At 34.3% G+C, this 21694-nt stretch overlaps 2 protein-coding genes across 7 annotated transcripts in view; both read left to right on the top strand.

Annotated features, from left to right (window-relative positions):
- Positions 1–21694, top strand: part of LOC136032235 (GRIP and coiled-coil domain-containing protein 1-like) — a 132820-nt gene that overhangs the window by 19786 nt on the left and 91340 nt on the right. For 3 of the 6 annotated variants that reach the window (XM_065712457.1, XM_065712460.1, XM_065712456.1), the window contains one exon: positions 6615–10177. In XM_065712457.1, the coding sequence (XP_065568529.1) occupies positions 6619–8502 (1884 nt within the window). In that variant the 5' untranslated portion in view covers positions 6615–6618 and the 3' untranslated portion in view covers positions 8503–10177. Of the gene's footprint in view, positions 1–1051; positions 1238–3146; positions 3212–6614; positions 10178–21694 lie in introns of those variants that run through there. The other 3 variants (XM_065712458.1, XM_065712459.1, XR_010618689.1) reach the window with 3 other exon arrangements.
- Positions 14412–15645, top strand: LOC136032236 (trimethyllysine dioxygenase, mitochondrial-like). Its single transcript, XM_065712462.1, has one exon. The coding sequence runs from the start codon at positions 14432–14434 to the stop codon at positions 15587–15589; it is 1158 nt and encodes a 385-aa protein (XP_065568534.1). The 5' UTR covers positions 14412–14431; the 3' UTR covers positions 15590–15645.

Here is a 21694-nt window from a genome sequence, read left to right as displayed (position 1 = left end):
TGGTTACCAGCAAGGGCACCGGTAGAAAATTTTCCAGGGGGAGGCAAACGCCAAAATATTAGTGGTGGTTGGGTGACAGTGAATGTATTTTAGGAATTTTTTTCGTAGAAATAAGTTTATTTTAAATATTTTTAGGAAAAAGTTTCAAATAAAAAGAGCAATTAAATTATATGCAAAATGAAACAAAATACAGTAAATTTTAAACGACAAGGATTCCTGGTAAAGGGATCAACTTGTTTAATCAATAATATATTTAATTATTATACATGTAATTTTAAAAGAAAATCAAATTCAAACCAAAATTACAGAAAGATTTTTTGCTTCTGTAAATTATAACAAATGTAGACTTATCTTTTTTGTAATTTTCTACGTCTTAGAATAGTTTACAGAAGGAGTAGAGATGCTAAAAAATCATCCTGTCTGCATAGATACCACGGTTGATTTTATAACGGCAATGTAAAATGTACCTCTTTCATAACAGGACAATTCTCCCCTTGAACTTAAATTCCTTATATATTCAGACATTAAAAAAAAATAGAATAGCGAAAGAAAAACAAAATTTAAACTTACTATCCAGCTGTCAAATTAACCCTCTTTCGTTTTATTGTCCTATTGAACTAAATAAAATAAACAGGTTCTAAAAAAATTGTCACAAGAGAATCTTATCATACAGTTTGTGATTAAAAAACTGGAAGTAAAACATGACTTAGACCAATATTCACCAAAACTAAAAATGAAATTCTCATGACAATTGCTATACTGGCAGTATTGGCTTTTTATGTTGTTTTTAAATGTATAAAATTCATTTAGTTTATTGTTACCCACCCAAAACCAAAAATCTGAGAAAATTTCCCTGATTTTCGAAAAAAGGAGAAACACCCCCCCCCCAAAAAAACAAGCGACCTTATTGAAAATCCCTTTGTTATATTCATCATATCAGAGAAGTCTACCGTAGAGGTTTCAAGCTTCAGTCTTCAAAATGTGGAATTTCATATTATTTTTTCAGAAGAAACATCTTCGATGCATATTTATTTCTTTTGTTTTTCCCCAGGGATGATTGTATCAAACCGAAGGTCCAAGATTATTGGGAGGGAGCTCGTTCAAACGTAAATTTAGAGCTCTTTTTTAAGTGACCATACAGACTGCGTCAGGGGAAAGTCTTGTTTTCTCGTCATTACCAAACTACGACTTTACCCCGAAGAGGATGAATTTGCAATCAATTTAAAATTCTGATGAGGTGAATAATTTAAAAGTAAAAATAGCTATATTTAGGCTTCCCAGTTGCAAAAGAAGTAATACCACACGGTGGCAGTACTGGATTCAACCAAGTTGATTCGCTTTATTTGTAATGAAATTAGGCTACGTTTGCTAATCTGTAATTGCGTATCAGCTATAATGAGGGGGGTGAGTTATTGTTTTGGTGGGGCAGGGTAGATTCCTAAAAAAGTAAGTTTTAATGGACAAACTGCTTACTCTTCATGAGGTTTCATATAAATGTTGAAAGAGATAGGGTAGGAGTAGGAGTAAATTAAATTGTTTCTCTATACAGTTAAAATGTTATATTTCCATATCTACCAGCACACAGGTGGAAAAGGCAAGGCAGGTCATCATCACCCCGCCAGGAAACTTCTTTGGGATGGCAAATACTGCTAGGAGCTTAGTTTTCAACAATTTTAAATGGTGTTATTTTCTTTTTCTATTTAAATGAAGTACTTTAATGTATTTAAAGAAATGCATGTAATGTATTTATTGATAAGAGAATCCTATTCTAGAGGTTGTGATCGCTTCAATCATGTAGAAGATCAAAAGTCTCACAGAATTACCATCCATACAAACAATAATACTCCTTTCATCCAACAAAAATTCTTTAGTAGTAATATAAACAAGGACTTTTTACCAAAGCTACTATTCACCGCTAATTTTTCAAGTATATTTTGAAATTTGATCCAAAACTGATAATGCAAATTTAAACGTCGCACGGTACTAATCAACGTACAATTACTATTTACACATTTTGAAAGCAATTAACTAGGGATTTATAGGACTTTGAATTACTTACTTGACTTATGTCTCCTGCCGGGCGTGGCTCAGCGTTGAGATTGATGTTAGCTTCCTCCAACTGGTGCGATCAGCAATGTCGACAGTAGTTTTTTGGTCCAGGGCCACAGGAGGGTTGGCGATGCTAGAGGATGGATCAACGACCATAATCTTGGTTTTGTCCCAGTTGACCTGTATTCCTACTTTTGCAGCTTATTCTTGAAGGACCGGTACCCCGGTACTCCAGTTCAGGGACCGGTACCCCAAATTATATCTTGATTAGGCCTGGGTATGATTTGGAAAACAATAAGAAATTAAATAAAGAATAACTTTTCAAATGAAAGCAAGGAACAGTTTTGAGAGCTATTTGAACAGATTATTCTTTATATGAAGGAGGCTGTCTCCTCCTTAGCTCCTTACTGTTTACTGTGAAGTTTGGCCCTTCTCAAATTTTTAAATTAAATTTTCCATTTGGAAAGATAAGATTTTTCAAAGCACTAAAAAACTTTTGTTTAATGAGCAAGGTGTTTTGGGAAGGGGACAGTCCCCCTAGAGAGTAATTTATATTTGTTTAAAATTTTTAACTTGCTCCTTACTATAGTTGAAAAACTTTTTCTATTTGTTTAACTACATTTCATGAAACTGTAAAGTTTTATGAATACAATACTTTTGGTAACGCAGAAAAAATGATCAATATTTCTCTATTGGATCAGTGATCTCTATTTGGATTTTAATGGGTAATCAAACAGTTCGTGGTAACGAACTGTAAAAAGCGACCTGGCTCAATTGTAATTGAAACTTTAAAAAACGGAGTTTTGATGCCAATAGATATATCACATTAATTGGCTTTTTATGCTGGTTCCAAATATATAAGTTTCATTAAGTTTAGTCTTTCTACGAGCCTGAGAAAATTTGTCTGATTCTTGAAAAAAGGGGGGAAGAGACCCTCCAAGCTACAGAATTTTAATGTACAGCGGATTCAACGTATCAAAGAATCCTACTTAAGAGGTTTCAAGCTCATATCTGCAAAAATGTGGAATTTTGTGATTTTTACCAGAAGAAAGATCACGGATGTGTGTTTATTTGTTTCTTTTTTTTTTTTTTTCCAGGGGTGACCGTATTGACCCAGCAGACCTAAACTTCGAGAGAAGGCTCATTATAACGGAAAGGAAAAGTACTAGTGTCCTTTTTAAGTGACCAAATTATTGGAGGGCAACTAGGCCCTCTCCCTCGCCACTTTTTTCCCAAAATCATCTGATCAAAATTTTGAGATGGCTTTTTTCTTCGGCATAATTGAAAGGCCTAATAACTATGTCCTTAGAGATAAAATGACCCTCTACGTCCCCTGGGGAAAGGTTTTTAGGTTATGAAATATACTTTTCATACTTTTGGGAAGTATGCATACATTTTTCGGGTAGAGAGGGGAAGACGAATTTTGTGCTGGGAGAATTTTGCATGGGGAGAATTTTTCATGGAAAGGGAAGTTTGCTGGGGGTGGACTTCTCGGGTAGAGTTTTACAGTGGGTGGATTTGCCAGAATTCCTATGTGAAATTTCTTTACATGTCTTGCTTTCTCCTTACCAATTCAGTTTTAAGCGTGGAGATGCTAAAGGTAATTGTCCAGGGTAAATTTTCGCCAGGATTGAATTGCCCAAAGGATATTTCTGGGGGGAGGTAGATTTTTCCATGGAGGTGGAGCCAGGTATCTTGGCGTTATTTGAAAAATGATCAGAAATTAAATTTAAATAAAACAAGTTTTTTCAACTGAAAGTAAGGAGCAACATTAAAACTTAAAACAAACAGAAATTATTACGTATAAAAGGGGATTGCCCCTCCCCAACACCTCACTCCTTACGCTAAAGTTAAAATTTTGTCCAAATTCTTTAAAAACGACTCCTGAAACACAAGGGTCGTTTAATTAGAACAATTAGTAACTTTTGTTAAAGCGCCGAAAAACTTTAGCGTGAAGAGCGAGGTGTTGAGGAGTTTCTGTTCGTTTAAGCTTTAATGTTGCTCCTTACTTTAAGTTGAAAAAAAGTCTTTTTTTTATTTAATGATGCTTAGAGACAAATTTTTTTCTAAAGGCAATGGAAAAAGTATGTCAATTAAAGTAAAATTATATAAAAATGAAAAAATTAATTAATTACAAAAAATACTCAAAACCATAGCCTACTTGCAAAAACTAAGACAATAACTTCCAACATTCAGTTCTGTTGAGCAATGCCGACGCGTTGGACGGATATTTTTTAACAATATCGACAGTTTTGAACTTGGTTATCAAACACCAAAATATTTAATGCCTTTAGACTCAGTGTTTATGAAAAGTAACGCATTATCAAAGTAGTTTAATTCTAGTAAAACATTAAAACTAAAATTAGGAAAATCAAATTTTTCAATTCAATATATTTAATCTAATTTTGAATGCCAAAAACCTATATATTCGACACTATTACTGTAAAAAATTAAATCTTTTTCGAAGTGACAACAAGAAAAATACAATCGCTTTAGAAAAAAAAATGATAATAAAAAAAAAACTATTCGCTCAGGGGGAAAATACAAAAATTCCCACCATTCCGTTCAGGAGAAATATTTATATATCAGCTCATGGGTACTCTTGCAATGCAAACAAAAATTGACGGCATATTTTTTCACCGAAATTGCCCCTTATAAAGTGGTTTTCCTTGTGTTTTCTATAATTATACGAACTTTCTTGTGTACTAATAACTGTACTAATTACTAATAAACAAATACATATTTAGGATAACTATAGAAAGATGATTCTTCAATTGAATGTTATCAATAGTTAGGCTCTTACACTTTCATTATTGACAAGGATCGCTATTTACTAACCATTCATCACAATGAAGAAATTTGATTTTTTGTGTTACTCCAACCAAATAATATAGAAAACATTTTTGTGGAAAACTGGAAAGGGGTCACTCAGTCTCAAAGCAGAGCTTAAATTTTCCTCATTAAGGGTCAAAATCTATTGGCATGCAGCCAACAATTGGGCAACATACCTATTTCTCCTATTCTGCTCTTTTTCCTTTGGGTTCCTTGTAATTACTTTATATCCTAAGTTTCCAGGGCCATGGCCCCCTGCTTCCCCCTTGCCGGCGCCCATGGTTACCAGCATATAATGCTTACTTGTATGTTACACGAAAAAATTGTACAATAACAGAAAGCTCTCACACTGCGGCACTTAGCTGTGTCCAAAAATACTCCTGGAATGAAGGGATATTAGAGATTAATTTCAACCCCCCCCCCTCAAAACTTCCATTGATCTAAGAAATTCGGATACAAAAACGTGCTATTTGAGACTTAAGGTATACTTCCCACCCTCCCCCCACCATCTACACTAAGATCAATCACCCCTTCTTTATTATAAAGTGAAATTGTGAAATTACACGCCATTGTATTATGGGATTCCATTGCTATTCAAGTGTCTTTCCATTACATCAAGCGTATTTTTTTAATTTTCTGTTTTCTTGTCATCTGCCAGTTTTTTTCTTTTTTTTTTTTAGTTTTGAGCATTATTACTGCGTTTGATAGCTCTAAACAAACCATGCTTTTGGACGTAATAAATGTTCTATGTTTGTATTAAGTGTCCTTATTAGGGTATTAAAAATGGATTGAATTTAAAAGAAGAAAATTTCCGTTAAATTTAAAGACCATTTAGTGAGAGATGGGAATGTTGTGAGGGGGATGGTACTATCCCTTACATATGCCCGTGATTATGGCTATTTAGTAAGGACTTGGACTAAATATGGAAACTAGAAAAAAGATAGAACGAAAATTTATTAAGTGTTTCACAAATATCTTTTTTTTATTTTAGAGTAAAGGCATCTCCACACTAGAAGAATTGCTTTGATCTAGATACAAATTTTGTAGAAAAGTGTATTCTGTCTGGGAACCCTTTGATCGGTTTTCCAACACTCGCCTCTTCAATTCTGCGCAGCACTAGAGGAACCGGACAAAAACGCAGTTAAAACAGTAACATAAAGTAAGAAAATAATATTGAATACTGGATTATGAAATAAAGACCCTACTAGGGGAAAATTGCTTTCATTTTGAAATAGAATTAATTATATATGACAGTGCATACATTGATTGGCATAACCAAAATTGTTACAAAAGATAAAAACAAAGCACCTGTGAAGGGAATATAATGGCAAAGTAATGAATTTTTGGGCCCCAATTTACTAATTTGTGTACATTTAGTCTATTTCTAACAACCTTTTGAATGGTCCTAAAGGGGAGGATCCCGTTACCACTCAATGTGCGAGTCCACCGCTCCTTCTCTGCTGCCCTCTTTTTCAGGTAAAATGGCATTTTTGACACATTCGTTAGTATATTCATCTTTCACCTTACTTTTATTCTTCTTGCTATTGAGGTGTCTTTTTTTTTAATCAGCAAAAACTATCAAACCATTACCGGTGACGTGAATTTTGAATAATATTTGTTCAAATCAGTCGATAAGCCAATGATCAAAAATAAAATCCTGATCTCCTAGACTCCATGTCATATGCAAATGTACTATGCACATTTAAGCTTTTGAGTGTCTTCTTTCTTTACAGTTAAATGGACAAACTTAAGAAACAACTTCAGCTATCAACTATAGTTGAAGAACAAAAGCAGGAAATTGCAAGACTTGAACTTAAATATAAAGAGCTTGCTAAAGCTTATAGAACCCTCCAGAAAGAGAAAGAAGAAAACCAGAAGTTCAACACAAGCCATCCCAGTGATGAAGGATCGAAAGATAATGCTACTCTTCAAGAAAAGCTGAAGCTAGCGCTCATAGAAAAATCTCGTCTAGAAGCTGCGTTTCAGGAAGAAAGGAATAAACTTATAGATGAAAAAGAAGAAGTTGAAAGATCTTTGGCAGACGCCTTGAAGAGCATTGATGCTAATGCATTAAAATATAGGTCTCATGTAAAAGACTTAAGAACTCGAATGGCGAATGATATGGGCCATATAGACCAGCAACGCACAAATCATCAATCGGTTATTAAAGAACTACAGCGTTCTCTTCAGGAGGAAAAACAGAAAAAAGAATATTACGAAAATGAAAATAATAAACTTACCAAGGAAGTTGAGTGTCTTAAGCATAGTTTTGCTTCTAAAGAGATTATGTATAAAAAATCAGCAGATGAGATTTTACAGCTTTCAAAATCAGCAGACTTGAAGGGATCTTCTCTCAAAGAAAAAATACAAAAAATAAAAACATTAGAATTTCATATTAGAACAATGTCAGAGGACAATGAAAAACAATTAGAGGCTGAGCGGCTTAAAGTTGCAACGGTGGAAGAAAACTTGCGTCAAGTGACACAGCTTCATGAATTACGAGTGAGTTCGTTGGAGTCTAAGATTTATGAATTGACAGAAACAATCTGCAGATACGAAAGCCTTCGAAGTCAAGATGCCGTCACAATAGCAACTTATAAGGCTAAAGTATTGCAGTATGAAAATCAGGTTCCAATACCCAGACATACTGCTGATTTAGACTCATGTAAAAGTATCAATTCCATAATGAATCACTTAATTAAATTGAAAGCTGAGCTGATTTCTTTAAATAGTATCAACGAGGCAAACATAGATGTAGATGCATTTTTGAGAGCGCATTTTGGAGAATATGGTGACCATGCTATATGTGAAAGGGAAGCCAAATACTTGACAAATGAAGTGGAGGATTTACGAAATAAGTTAAGCGGGCCGAAATCTGAAGATGATTCTCTATTGAAGGAAGTTAGTTTTCTGAAAGGTAAAATTGATGTCCTTCAAACTGAGCTTGAAGTTGTCAATTTTGAGAAGGCTCAGGTTGTGCGTGACTTTGACTCTTCCCAAAAATCTTACAAAAATAGGATAAAAGAGTTAGAAAACAAGATAGAATCGCAGCCCACCGAATTAGCTCACAAATTTAAAGAAACACGGGAGCGTCTACTTAAGCTGATTTCTGAAAAAGACGAAGAGATCAAAAAATTAAATGATGTTTTGGCTTCGCCTGTGAAATTGAAAAGGGGAACCTCAGCGTCTTCAAACACTGCTGCTGAAGATATAACAAGTAGTCTTTCGCAGATAACAGTAGCGTCAGCAACCACTCCTGCTGGGTCTCAAATACTTCATTTTGTTGAAGACGTTTATAGGAAGGAAAATGAAATATCCAGCTTACGCAAGGCTAAATTTAACCTTGAAGCTAGTATTAGAGAATTAGAAATTGACAACAACACTCGTCAAAATATGCTTTTGGAGCAGTTGCAAGAATTGAAGAAGCAGATAAGGAAGCAAGACTTGGATAAGACTCGTGAAAATGCTAATCTGGAATATGTGAAAAACATCATATTTGAGTATTTTTCAACGAATGATAAGCAGATTCAATTGCATTTGTTCAATGCTATATCTACTGTATTATGTTTTACTCCAGAGGAGATTTTAAAAGTTAAAAATAGGCATCCTAGCTGGAAATAACTTTTTGTGTGATTGTATTATTTCCCCATGCTTGGCGAAAAAGACGTATGTCACTAAAGCCGATGTTCATTCAATCAGCATTTTGATAAAGCCACTCACCGCATCTAACTCAGATAAATTTTCTTTAAAATGGCAAACATCCTTAGGTGAGGCAAGCCTTCTATTAAAAAAAAAAAAAAAAAAAAAAAAAAGAAAAAAAAAAAAAAAAAAGGTTGACTGACTCCTCAAATAACCTTCTAATTCTAAAAAGAGTATTTCAAGAAACTATAGCTCTTGGTAATGAAGGTTTCAATAAATTCATACACTACTGAATTTTTAGATGATTTTATTTGGTTAGTAATTTCAGGTCTTTTCCAAGCAAGAAATTCCTTTTCTATTCAAAAATAGAGTCTGTTCATTACCTGTCACTTAAAAGCTACCCCCCTCCCCCGCCCCTCCTGACAACATAGTAATTCGGCATACGCCTTTTAAAATATCCACACTGCATTATTGCCTTCCATAACTGCATAAAGAGTTGATTCAAATCATTTTTTTCTTGATTAAAAGAATATAATCCTGTAATGAAAAGTTTTTATTAATAGAAGTGGTTTATGGCTTCTTTACCACCCCTTAAGGGATCCAAAGAAAGTTTTGGGAACAGATTAGCCTTTTTTTTTCACCTAATTATGTGTTCCAACCTGTCAAAAAAAGATTGAAAATGAGCCCTAGAAGAATTTAAGGCTGGCCTTTAGGGGGCCTGAAGAATTTTCTTGAGATGTAGGTGGATGGTTGCAGCAAGTTATTCCTTAACGGGATTCTACAATTTACACATTAGTTTGTGGTTTTGTTTAAGCTGAAATATCCCTGAACTTCAGAAGTAAAACATTGGTCGCACTTTAATAATGAAGTGTTTACTGAAGGAAGTATTAGAGTAATGTCAGCGATGGGCTGTCGAAAGATTTTAACTTAATGTCTCAGCAATGTCTATCTTGGAGAGGCAGACGGACCGTGTAGGCCTTCAATGAAATCAGAAGTAGAAAATCTAATATAATTGAAGTAAAACACTTCTTTATGCTTTGAAAAGTATTTTGGGTATACTTCTCCTTGGCTATCGTTAATTTGTAAATGCAGCACCGGATATGTCTTTTTATTTTTGGCCCAGTGAGCCTAAGGTTGAAAAACCCTCGTCTGGCTTTACTGCGTGGCCGACCCTGTGTTTCCGCTTACTCCTTTGCAACAACTTGTAGATTCTGTAAAAAATTGGTAGTTGGCCCTGGAAATTATGTAGATGTTTTCCTGTAAATTTCAAGGCTGAAGCCTAAAATAGAATTTTGTAGAAATCGTATCGTTTCGAGAAATTAACCATTAGGTTTGCTGGGGAAAAAGTCATTAGCTAGTTTTTTTTTTAATGTTTTTTGTTTAGTTTGAGAATTGAGGCAAATATTAAACCTTATAGGAAGACTGTTTGTGTCAATCTTTGTTACTATATTCCTTACGTATTTAAATGAAAAACATAAATGTCCATGTTTTGAAGTGCTAGTTCATTTTGTCAATGTATTCTTGCCGGAGAATTTTTAAAAGTAAGTTATCATTGCCTTCAATGTGCAAGTTGTACTGTTTGTGATTAATTGGACGATTTCTCATTTCGAGAATTTTATTGTATATCTTTGGTCTATAATACAAAATGTTCTTTGCGTGTTTTCATATTTGCTAATTTACTAAAGACAAATGGAAACACTTGAAGTACAATGTCTAAAAAGGCAAGTTATATGGAAAATTATCGAAACCACGGAAACAATGGTGGGAATCTTTCCGGGAAATGGCACAAACCAAAAGTTTGCTCTTTGTGTACATATTAAATTAAGAAAACAGTTTTTCTACTGAAAGTAAGGAGCGACATTAAAACTTAAAACGAACAGAAATTATCCCATATATGAAAGGGCTGTCCCCTCCTCAACGCCTCGCTCTTTACGCTGAAATTTTTATTGTTTAAAAAAAGCTGTGAGAAATAGTGAAACTTTAGTGTAAAGAGTGAGGCGTTGAGGAGGGGACAGTCGCTTTCATGTACGGAATAATTTCTATTCATTTTCAGTTTTAATGTCGCTCCTTACTTTCAGCAGAGAAAACCTGTTTTTTATTTAATTTCTGATCGTTTTTTAAATAATGCCAGGAAATCTGACCCCACATCCACAAAGAAACCCCCTCACCACGGAAATATCCTAAAGGAAATTGAGACGGAAAAGAGAAAGCAAGACATATTAAGAGAATTTTGTATAAGAATTTTGGAAAATTCCCGCAGTGCATAATTTCTCCTAAGAAGTTCACTCCTTGGAAACTTCCCTCCCCATGGAAAATTCCACCGTGGAAAACCCCCCGCAGAAAATTCCTCCCCACCCGAAAATGTATGCATGCATCCCAATAACAAATACTATGCGTAAATAATGGGCAAATTTTATAACTCAGACCTTTCCCCTGGGGCTGTGGGGGGGGGTCTGTTATGCCCAAAGGCATAGTTATTGGGCCTTTCAACTATGATGAACAAAATGGCTATCTCAAAATTTTGGGAAAAAAGTATCAGGGGAGGTGGCCTAGTTGCCCTCCAATTTTTTGGTCACTTCAAAAGGGCACTAGAACTTTTAATTTTGGTTCGAATGAACCCTCTTCTGGTATTCTAAGACCACTGGGTTGATACGATATCCCCTTGGAAAAAAAACAACAACAAATAACCACGCATCCGTGATCTTTCTTCTGGCAAAAAATACAAAATTCTACGTTTTTGCAGATAGGAGCTTGAAACCTATACAGTACTCTGATACGCTGAATCTGATGGTGTGATTTTCATTAAGATCATTTGACTTTAGGGGATATTTCCCCTTTTTTTCGAAAATCAGGAAAATTTTCTCAGGTGTGTAAACATTGATGGGTAAGACAAAACGTAATGAAATTTATATATTCCATATCAGCATAAAAAGCCCATTCTTTTAATATATCTATTGGTATCAAAATCCTTTTTTTTAATAAATCGGCTTTTTAGAGTTTCGGTTACTATTGATCCGAGTCGCTCCTTACTTACAGTTCGTTACCACGTATTGTACCGCAATTTATCAAATTTTCTTTTGGCTGTTATTACGTATATGTGGGAGGTATATCCTCAGTACCTCGCTCTTTACGCAAAAATGTTTGTGAATTTGTAAAAAGCTTATTATTCTAATTAAACGGTTGTTGTGTCTCAGGAGTCGTTCTAAATAATTGGAACAACAATTTAAATATTACCGTAAAGAGTGAGGTACTGAGAAGGGGGCAACTTCCTCATTTACGTAATAATTTCTGTTCGTTTTAAGATTTAATGTTGTTCCTTACTTTCAGTTGCAAAAACTTGTTTTTTATTATTTGATAACAACCACAAGCCGAAAACATGCAATATCTTTGCTTTATTATCACATTAAAATCATAGTTAAGAAGCTGCTTAAAATATTATTCAATGCTAAGATTGGCCGAAAAATAACAGAAACAAATTATTATTCATATCGGTCATTATTTAACAAAATTATAACTTTAGCGTAAAGAACGAGGTACTGACGAGGGGAAGAAACTCTCATATACGTAATATGAGGGGTTTCGCCCCCTCGTCAGTAACTCGCTCTTTACGCTAAAGTTGGAATTTTGTTCCAACTCTTTAAGAATACCCCCTGAATCCCAAAAGCCGTTTAATTAGAATAGATAGCTCTTTGGAAATTACTAAAAATACTTTAGCGTAAAGAGCGAGGTATTGACGTGGGGGTGAACCCCCTCCTATACGTAATAATTTCTGCTCATTTTAAATTAATTTTTAATTTTGCTCCTTACTTTCAGTTGAAAAAAACTTTTTTAATTTAATTTGATTTCTTATTGTTTTTTAAGTTGTGCTGGGAAATCCAGTGCCCCCTTCATGGAAATTCTCTCCCCCCCATGAAAAATTTCGCCATGGAAAGATTCATAACTTGCAGCCCTTTCCCCGGTGAATGTGGGGGATTAAGTCGTCCTCAGAGACATAGTTATTAGATTTTTCGACTAATTTGAAAAAATGGCAATGTCAAAACATTGATCCGGTGAGTTTGGGAAAAAATGAGCGTTGGAGGCATTTTTCGGGTCACTTAAAAAGGGCACTAGAACTTTTAATTTCCGTTCGGACGAGCCCTCTCGCGACATTATGTGACCATTGGGTTGATACGATCACCCTGGAAGAAAAAAAATACACATCTGTGATCTTTCTTCTGGCAATAATACAAAATTCTACAGTTTTGCAGATAGGAGCTTGAAACGTCTACAGTATGGTTCTCTGACACGCTGAATCTGATGGTGTGATTTTTATTTAGACTCTGTACTTTTAGGGGTGTTTCTTCCTTTTTTTGAAAATAAGGCAAATTTTCTCAGGTTCTTAGATTTTGATTGGTTGGACTAAACTTGATGAAACTTAAATATTTTAAATTAGTATAAAAATCCGACGATTTTGATGTATCTATTTGTATCAAAATTCCATTTTTTAGAGTTTCGGTTAATATTGAGCCGGGTTGCTCCTTACAGCTATTTACCACGAACTGTTTGATCTGGTAAGGCCAAGGTATAAAATTAAAATTCAGGAATGGGAATAGTTTATGGTTATTGACTGCAGGCGATGGCGTATCCAGAATTATGTTCTAAGAGAGCTTCAATTCTTCTTTTTTAATTTTATTTTTTTTAGGAGAAGGGAAAAAGACTTGGAACACAATGAAAAATAATATTTTCGGAGAATATAACGGAAGTAAAAATGGTTTTTTGTGGGATTGTCCCCTCCCCCTAGAAAAATTTGGGCAACTCCGTAAGTGAAGTCCTTGCTATGCCTTTGGATAATAAATCCACTACTGTCAGTTTCTACTCATTTGCAACTTTTTTGGCTCATTGTTTTATTGAATTTAACGTGAGAACACACTGACCATCCTTAAGGCAGCAAATATTGTAAGACTATACACGACTATGGAAGCCAGTCTAAAGTCTAAGGGTATATGGTTAAAGTCTAAAGTTGTCGATGCTTCAAGCGAGGGTGCGTGTCAACTATCTCGCCTCAAGAAAGCTGGTGAAAGCTCGAGGTCTGAATTGGAAGAACTTTCACTCGAGATTCAAGCCAATGCTGCTTTTCTGAAGATAAATGAAGAAGCTAAATTTAACTTATTGAGTTGTTTTATTGAATTTTACGTGAGAACACACTGACCATCCTTAAGACAGTAGATATTGTAAGACTATACACGACGATGGAAGTCAGTCTCTAAAGTCTAAGGGTATACGCTCAAAGTCTAAAGAAGTCCCACTCGAGATTCAAGCCAATGCTGCTGTTCTGAAGATAAATGAAGAAGAAAGTGAAAAATTGTCGTCACTACTTCTCCCTTCGGAAAGTTCCTCGTTCTGTACTTAAGCATCTTAAGGGGCACTTGGTCAATTTTTGGTATATATATATATATATATATATATATATATATATATATATATATATATATATATATATATATATATATATATATATATATATATATATATATACATATATATATATATATATATATATATTTATAAATATATATATATATGTATATATATATATATATGAATGTATATATATATATATATATATATATATATATATATATATATATATATATATATATATATATATATATATATATATATATGTAATTAGATTAATGAAATTATTTGAATTTATTGAAGGTTTTGCTATACTATGGGACTAACTAGATGACGATTTTGTCAATTTTTAAATACATTAACAAGTATTGCGAAAGCTCCGAGAACTGGTCTTTACGCGCATGAAATCCATTACGAGAACGAATGGAGTGCTTCCTTGCCAGTATAATCCGGCGTAGTTTTAAGACTAGTGATTATATTCTCTTTCTTTTTAGTGTTCACGTGGTCCGTGAAAATGAAACAAGTATTGAAACAAAATCCTGTTAGTGGAGTCTTTAAATGTTTAGTTCGTTCTGTAACAAATGTGTTTCTTCATGAAGGTCGTTTACAGCTACATAGTGAGAAATTGGGAAAACCTCTCTGTTTTTATAATGTTTGGTTGCGTGACCACTGTCGATGCAATGAATGTTACCATGTTCGTACAAATCAGAGACTTTTTGACATTTTAAAGTTGGACCAAGATTCGGTTTCAAAAATAAACAAAGCATGCGTGAAAGAAGATTTATTAACAGTCAGCTGGGCTGATGGCCACAAAAGTACTTACAGTATTAATTGGCTACTTCAGCATACTCACCAGCTGAAGTCAAGAAATTCCTTGGAATTATGGGATAGCTCAAATTTAAAAATAGACTATTATCCGTACGAGAAGTTCATGTCATGTGATAAAGTTCTCCGGGATTTTCTTGTTGCGATGGTCAGCAAAGGTGTAGCAATAGTGAGTGATGTCCCACCCAGCGTCATAAAAACCCGAGAAACTGTTGAAAGACTTTCTCCAGTGATGAAAACATTTTATGGTGAAATGTGGGAGTTTTCAGATAATTTAGAATACAGTGATACGGCTTACACAAGTGATGCTATCGAATCTCACACCGATACTACTTATATGCTGCAGTCTGTAGGGATTCAAGTGCTCCATTGTCTGAAACACAATGGAGAAGGGGGAGAAAATACACTTGTTGATGGCTTTAATTGTGTAAAACAGTTCAAGAATGAATCTTATCAGGGGTACAACATGCTCTCTTCTTTAAGTACTCCAGGTGAATATATTGATGGTGAACGACATTATAAATGTGATTTGCCGATGCTACTTCACAATCAGGAGAATGAGCTCATTCGGGTTCGGTATAATACCCATGATAGAGCCCCATTGGAGACCGTGCCACCAACATTAATCCCAGAATACTACAGACATTTAATACATTTAACCAAAATTATTCGGAACCCTAAGAATGTTTATCTCTTAAAACTGACTCCAGGAAATGTTATTTTTATGGATAACTGGAGAATTCTGCATGGACGATTGGCGTATACTGGGGCAAGAGTAATGACAGGATGCTATATAGATCGGTCAGACTTTGAATCTTCTGCCCGCTTCTTCAATGTCCTACCATAAGAAACAAGTTTTGCATTCCATTTTATGAAATAGAAAAATAAATATTGCAGAAAGTCCGTAGTCTTTTTCGTTAATAGTTTGGCCTCACCTTAGGAATTTGGTATATTAACGTGCTCGGCGCTAGGAACGCATCCAAATCATAATTCTTATACATATATATATGCCGATTTCCTGACTGTTTGGATCTTTTAATAAAAATTCTCATCTTTTTTTAGATAAAATATAATTTATAGCAATTTGTAGGTGACACAACGGTGAAAATTAGTTTTCAAAACTTTTTATTGCTACTTAGAAATTCTCAGCACAGTAGGTTAACTTATTTCTAACCCACTTTCCTTACCCAACGGATTCGAAATTTTGCACGCACTCTCAGAATCGATGACAATATACTATCATGGAAATATATTACTGTATAATTCTGTACTTGAATAAAATCCATGGCACCGATAGCGTTTTTAAGGTTACAAGAAATATTAAAGTATTTTGAAACCGTACCTGTGATGAAGACGGTCAGTGTGTCCCCTAGATGTTATTTATAGCATCCTTATTATTACAAGAAATATACTTATGTTACCCAGGTATTATGTTGCTAATATAAATCCGTTTGTCCATAATCAAACTTTGTGGAGTTGGTTGATTGACGATATTTGTTTAAAACTACAACAAAATGCTACAATAATCCTTCAACAAGCACAGTCTACTAAATTTAGCCACTAAAGATTAAGAAACTTATCAATTAATTATTATTAATGCAGGTAGATAAAATGAACAAATAGTTAAGACGGTAGAGAAGGGATGCGCTAGAGTTGTCATGGTGTAATAAAAGAACACACTCATTTGCTTTTTTTCAAAAATTTTCTATCAAGTAATGGCTTCATTCAGAACACCAATTAAATGCCATTCAGAACACCAATTAAATTCGGAACACCTAGTAGTGTGGCGGAGCAACGGTGCTACTTAGGTAGTTTTTTTTTTTTTTTTATCGTCGTAATCAGCTGTTGTAAATTACGAAATTTTCTTGGGTAAGTTCTTCTGAAACGGAGGAGAAAGTTTATCTGAAGTGTAGAAAACTTTCAGTAATTTTGTAGAAAACAGAGAAATAAGTATTTACCGGACGCATCTAGAGCATAAGATTATCTCTGAGCCTGATAATGACTCTCCTAGATTTTTACGCGATAATTCAGGAAAATTCAATCAGGAAATTCAGAATCCTGATTTTAATAATCGCGATCAGCAGTATGTAGCTTGGTAACGGTAAGTAAAGGAAGTTCAAAATTTTCTCCATTATGTGGATAGTCAAGTGGAGCAGGAAAGCTCTTGTGAAGTTGATAATATATCTGGAAAATCATTTTTTTTTCAGCCCTCGAAATTCCAGCCTCGAGACAGAAAGAAACTGGCATAACTCCAAAGATAAAACTAAAATAAAGTGTTGTACTTTACTATAAGTTTCTTTTCTACTTATTTAAACACAACTTGATGCTAGGCAGATAAAATCTATCTGAGAATGCTTAATGAACAAGTTCGAAATGACATTAAAAAAACAAAAAAACAAACAGAATCTAGTGAAAGGGCTCAAAAATATGAGCATGCCCCAGCATTCAAGACCTTGCCATTCATCCTTCTTAGGGTGCGGGCGAAAACGAACATCTTTGTTTTTAAAAAGTTTACAGCTCATTCTGATTCTCGCGACAAAATAATGGTTGAACGAAATTTTTTAACAGTTGTGAATACCGTGTTCGTTTATTTAGAGGAAAACTAGATTAGTGACTTTTCACTCCTTTTTTGCACAATACCGATCAAAAATTTGCGCAGATGTATAACTCCAGTTATAACGTAGCAACAAAATTAGGATAAAATTTGACAAAAATAAAAATTAATCCGCGACATTAAATTTTCCATTTTTGTGTTGCAATAATTATTCCATCCTGATATTGGAGGGGGATATAAATAACAACTACATCCTTTTCCTGGATGTTTCTCAGAATTCATTTAGACATATTTTCAGGTCTTTTAAACCTGAAAACTATTGTCTTATTTTTTCGATAAAATATAATTTACGGCGGTTTTTAGGCGACATGATGACGAAAATTTGTTTTAAAACTCTCAATAGCTACTTTGAAATTTTCAGCACAGTAACTAATTTCTAACTCATTTCTCTTCTCCAATAGATTCTGAGTTTTGCATACAAGCTCAAAATGTTGAATATATACTATTATGGTAAAATATTACTGCAGAATCAACACAAAAGGGATTACTGTACTTACGACCTCTCAGTGAATTAGCTATCATAAAAGCTAGAGAAAACTATTTATTTCTAGACATCATCATACTCAAAAGGCATGGATTGTGTTTATGTGCGTCCGTGTGTCTTAATGCTAAATCACATTAGTAGCATCAGAATTGCAAAAAATATTGAGTTGTTTTGAAACCGTATCTGTATTGATGACGGTCAGTATGGCCCCTTTATGTCGACTGGACATTGTTTGGCTAATATAATCTCTTTGTCCATAGTAAAACTAATAACTGGGTTGGTTTTGACACGATATTTGTTTTATAACTGAGCAAAAACGCTACAGTAATCCTTCAACAAGTACAATCTACTAAATTTAGCAAATAAAGATTTAAAAAATTTGCTTAAACAAGATATCTATTTTCTTGCTCGATCAGTAATCATTAATACAGGTAGCTAATATTAACAAATAATTAAACTGCGTAGCTGCGGGGAAGGAAGGCGCTAGGGTCTTTTGGGTGTAGTAAAAAACACAAAATCTTTAAAATTAAAAGATATATATTCTAGCACGTAATAATTTTGGAAATTCAGAACACATAGTAGCCTTGCGGAGCAACAGTGCTGCTTGGCAAGTTTTGTTTTTAGAGATGCGATCAGGGGTCTATAGCTCGATAATAGTAACAGAAAAAAGTTGCCGAACTTTCCTGGGTAAGCCATATTGGTTTCAGAAACGGAGGAGAAAGATTTATCTGAAGTATAGACAACTTTCAGTAATTTTTCCAAAATAAAAATAGAAATAATTATTTACCGGACTCATCTAGAGCATAAAATTATTTCTTCCCGCCCTGATAATGACTCTCCTAGGTCTCTACAAAATAGTACAGGAAAATTCAATCCAGAACTCACAAGTTCTAATTTTATTGATTGCGATCAGCGGTATGTACCTTGGTAACGGTAATGGATGGGTTTTCGAAAATCTTCTCCATTGTGTGGATCGTCAAATATTCTAAACTGTGTAATAAAATCTGGGAAATCATTTTTTGTCTAGCTTAACAGATAGCATAAACAAGAGGCAGGACTGACAACTTCAAAAATAAACTTCTAGGAATTGAAAATTCCTAGAAAAATTGGAAATTTTGATAGGACGACTTAGAGGAAAAAATGGCAGTGGGAGGGGGGCTAGTTACCCTTCCATCTTTTTGGTCACTAGAGTTTATAATTTTCGTTGGAATGAGTCCTCTGCCGATAGTCTAGGACTATTGGTTCGATGTGATCTGGCCGGCCGGCCGGTGTACATGCCAGCCAGAAAGATGTTCTAATAAAAAAGAGAATTCCCACGTAAATTCGTATACTTACCAGATAGCGTATATGCTTACCAGATAGCATAAACAAGAGGCAGAACTAACAACTTCAAAAATAAACTTCTAGGAATCATTAACGTCAGACTCGTGTAGATTTTAAAATCATCTCTTCGAGCGTTTAGATTGAAAATCTCTATCTAGCATTTCTAAGAAATAGGCCTGGGAAAGTCGATCTGGAAATCCTTAATTTTGATTCCTTTTTTTTATGAAACTGGATTTTGATACAATTTTCTGAGATTTTGTTTCCGTAGAAGGCTTGGGACCAGAAGTAGACCAATAAAGTTTATCTTTTTCTTCTGTGGAGATATTCCTAAAAAATTAGTTGAGAAAAAGACAATACTGAACCAGGGCAATTTCAGCCATTGAAGAAAACGAAAGCACAAAGAAGATATTTCGCTAGAGACTTCCGCAAAACCGCCCTCAGTGCAAAGAAAAATTAACTCTCTGAAGTAAACCTGTAAAGAACAAAAAAAAATTACCCAAGAAAAAAAAATGAAAGACCATACATATATTGAATTTGTGATGAATTCTTTCTCTAGCGATTAATGCAGCCTGTCTAATGAACTGATTCATTTTAAAAAGCCTAACTGATTTATCTCCTAATTGAGAAGGAATGTGACAATCTCTAATAAGTTATCATAAGTAGGGTTTATTACAATATACTGAGTATCTCTCTGAAACCGGCTAGTAGTTTAGTTCTTCATGGGGTTCGTATTTCCTTCTTCGTTTTTTTGTCATTTATAGTTAGTCTTGTGTCAGATCGTATTAATAGCAGAGTATCTACCAGAACCAGCCATAGGATCAAAACTAATGTAGTTAAAAACAATGTTAAATGTCCTAGTTATGCCTTTTCAGAGTTCGGGATCGACTCGGTCTCTGTGAAGTCAAGGGAGGTGGGGGTCCTAAACTCATCACCGATATATTTACCAAAACGATAATTAGATTCCAACCATGTTTATTTATGTTTTATCTCCTTTTTATCGACTCATCTACTAGATAGGTGAGTGAAATTTATTCAACAAAATCTGGTCAACGGTTATAGTTATGGCATCGGGTGTCCATTCTTGATCGTGTGGAAAGGCTATATTCTTGTCAGTCCTATCCATAAGATATCTGGGATCTTAATTAAATTTTGTAGCGGATATTAGCTATAAACTATGTTGTAGGTGGGACACCGGAGTCGAAGTAGATACAATTGGCCTAGCTAATACGATTGTTTCGGACTAATGTCAGTTTTAAAGCTTATTTCCCTGCATGAAAACTTACTTAGGATATTGGCTTGCTTGTAGTTTTGGGGATAAATTCAATCTAACTGAAAACATTAAATATTTTCATTCTAAGAAAAAAGAACTCGATTTAATAAGGTAGAAATTCGAATCCCTACTCCCCCCAGAAAATCAGAGATAATCTAAATATAATAGTGATTCATTATTTATAAGGAACAGCTATAAAAACAGTTAAAATTACCTATAAGCATGGATTAAAGACAAAATTAGATTTGAAGGGGTTGAAAAGAATTTCGTACGAAGTATTCGACGTCACGAAACAGGGTCTTTGGACTTGCAATCTTAAACACTAAAAAGGCAGTAAAGCGAAAAATAGACATGAAAACGACAGAGATTTCATATGGAGAGCCAAAGTAAAGGAAACCCAAATTTACACTTAAAAAAACAAAAAAAAAAAAAAACAGTATCTTTCTTATATGAAACATTGCATATGTTATTACTACATTACAAAATGTGCAATATACAACCGACTATAGTACAACCCGCTATATAAAAAAGAAAAAACGCTGAAGAGTTCTAATGGTGATATTGAAGTGTATGGAATGAGATTTACTACTGCGAGGAACACAGTAGGAGCGGGATACGCTAATATTTAGCAACTGTGTCTTAGAAAGCCAAGACCGGGTCCTAGTATACCCTGACTGAGTCAACATTTTTCTCGTGGGTCCTTCTACTCAGAGCTGTTTGCTCTGCTTTCATTGCAAGGTCATTGTAGATACTAACCTATCAGTACAGGATGGCGGCAACTCATCGAAGCAGACTTGGACGTTAAAAGTAGAAAACTCTACGTAATTATGATCCTTTTTAACATCTGACTGAACCAGCAGCCAAAGGTGATTTGATTATAGCAACTTTATCTTATAAATTTCCATATATAGCATCAATTGGTTATTTTTTAATCTATATTCTACAGTATTATGTGCCATATGATAACAGAAGTGTCAGATGATTTGAGAGAAAAGCTTTGTTCGATGTGCATTTTCATTTCTCTTTTTCATGGCAAAATGATTGTTGACCGTGTCGTCCGGCTGTTATTCTGTGAATTTTAGGCCGGCTTTTGGCCACTAAATTGTATCTGCTAAGAGTCGTTTTAATTCTTAAACTGACCTTTTCGATTTCGAGAGTTAAACCAATCATAGTTCCATGTTTTAATGGAATATCCATGGACCTGCGTATTGCAGAAGAAATACTATTTAAACCTCACTTCAAATGCTTTAGGCTGAATAAG

This window comes from Artemia franciscana, chromosome 10 (genome assembly GCF_032884065.1).
Source record: "Artemia franciscana chromosome 10, ASM3288406v1, whole genome shotgun sequence".
Taxonomy (NCBI): domain Eukaryota; kingdom Metazoa; phylum Arthropoda; class Branchiopoda; order Anostraca; family Artemiidae; genus Artemia; species Artemia franciscana.
The sequence above is the reverse complement of the archived record's forward strand: the minus strand, read 5'-3'. Positions and strand labels throughout refer to the sequence as shown.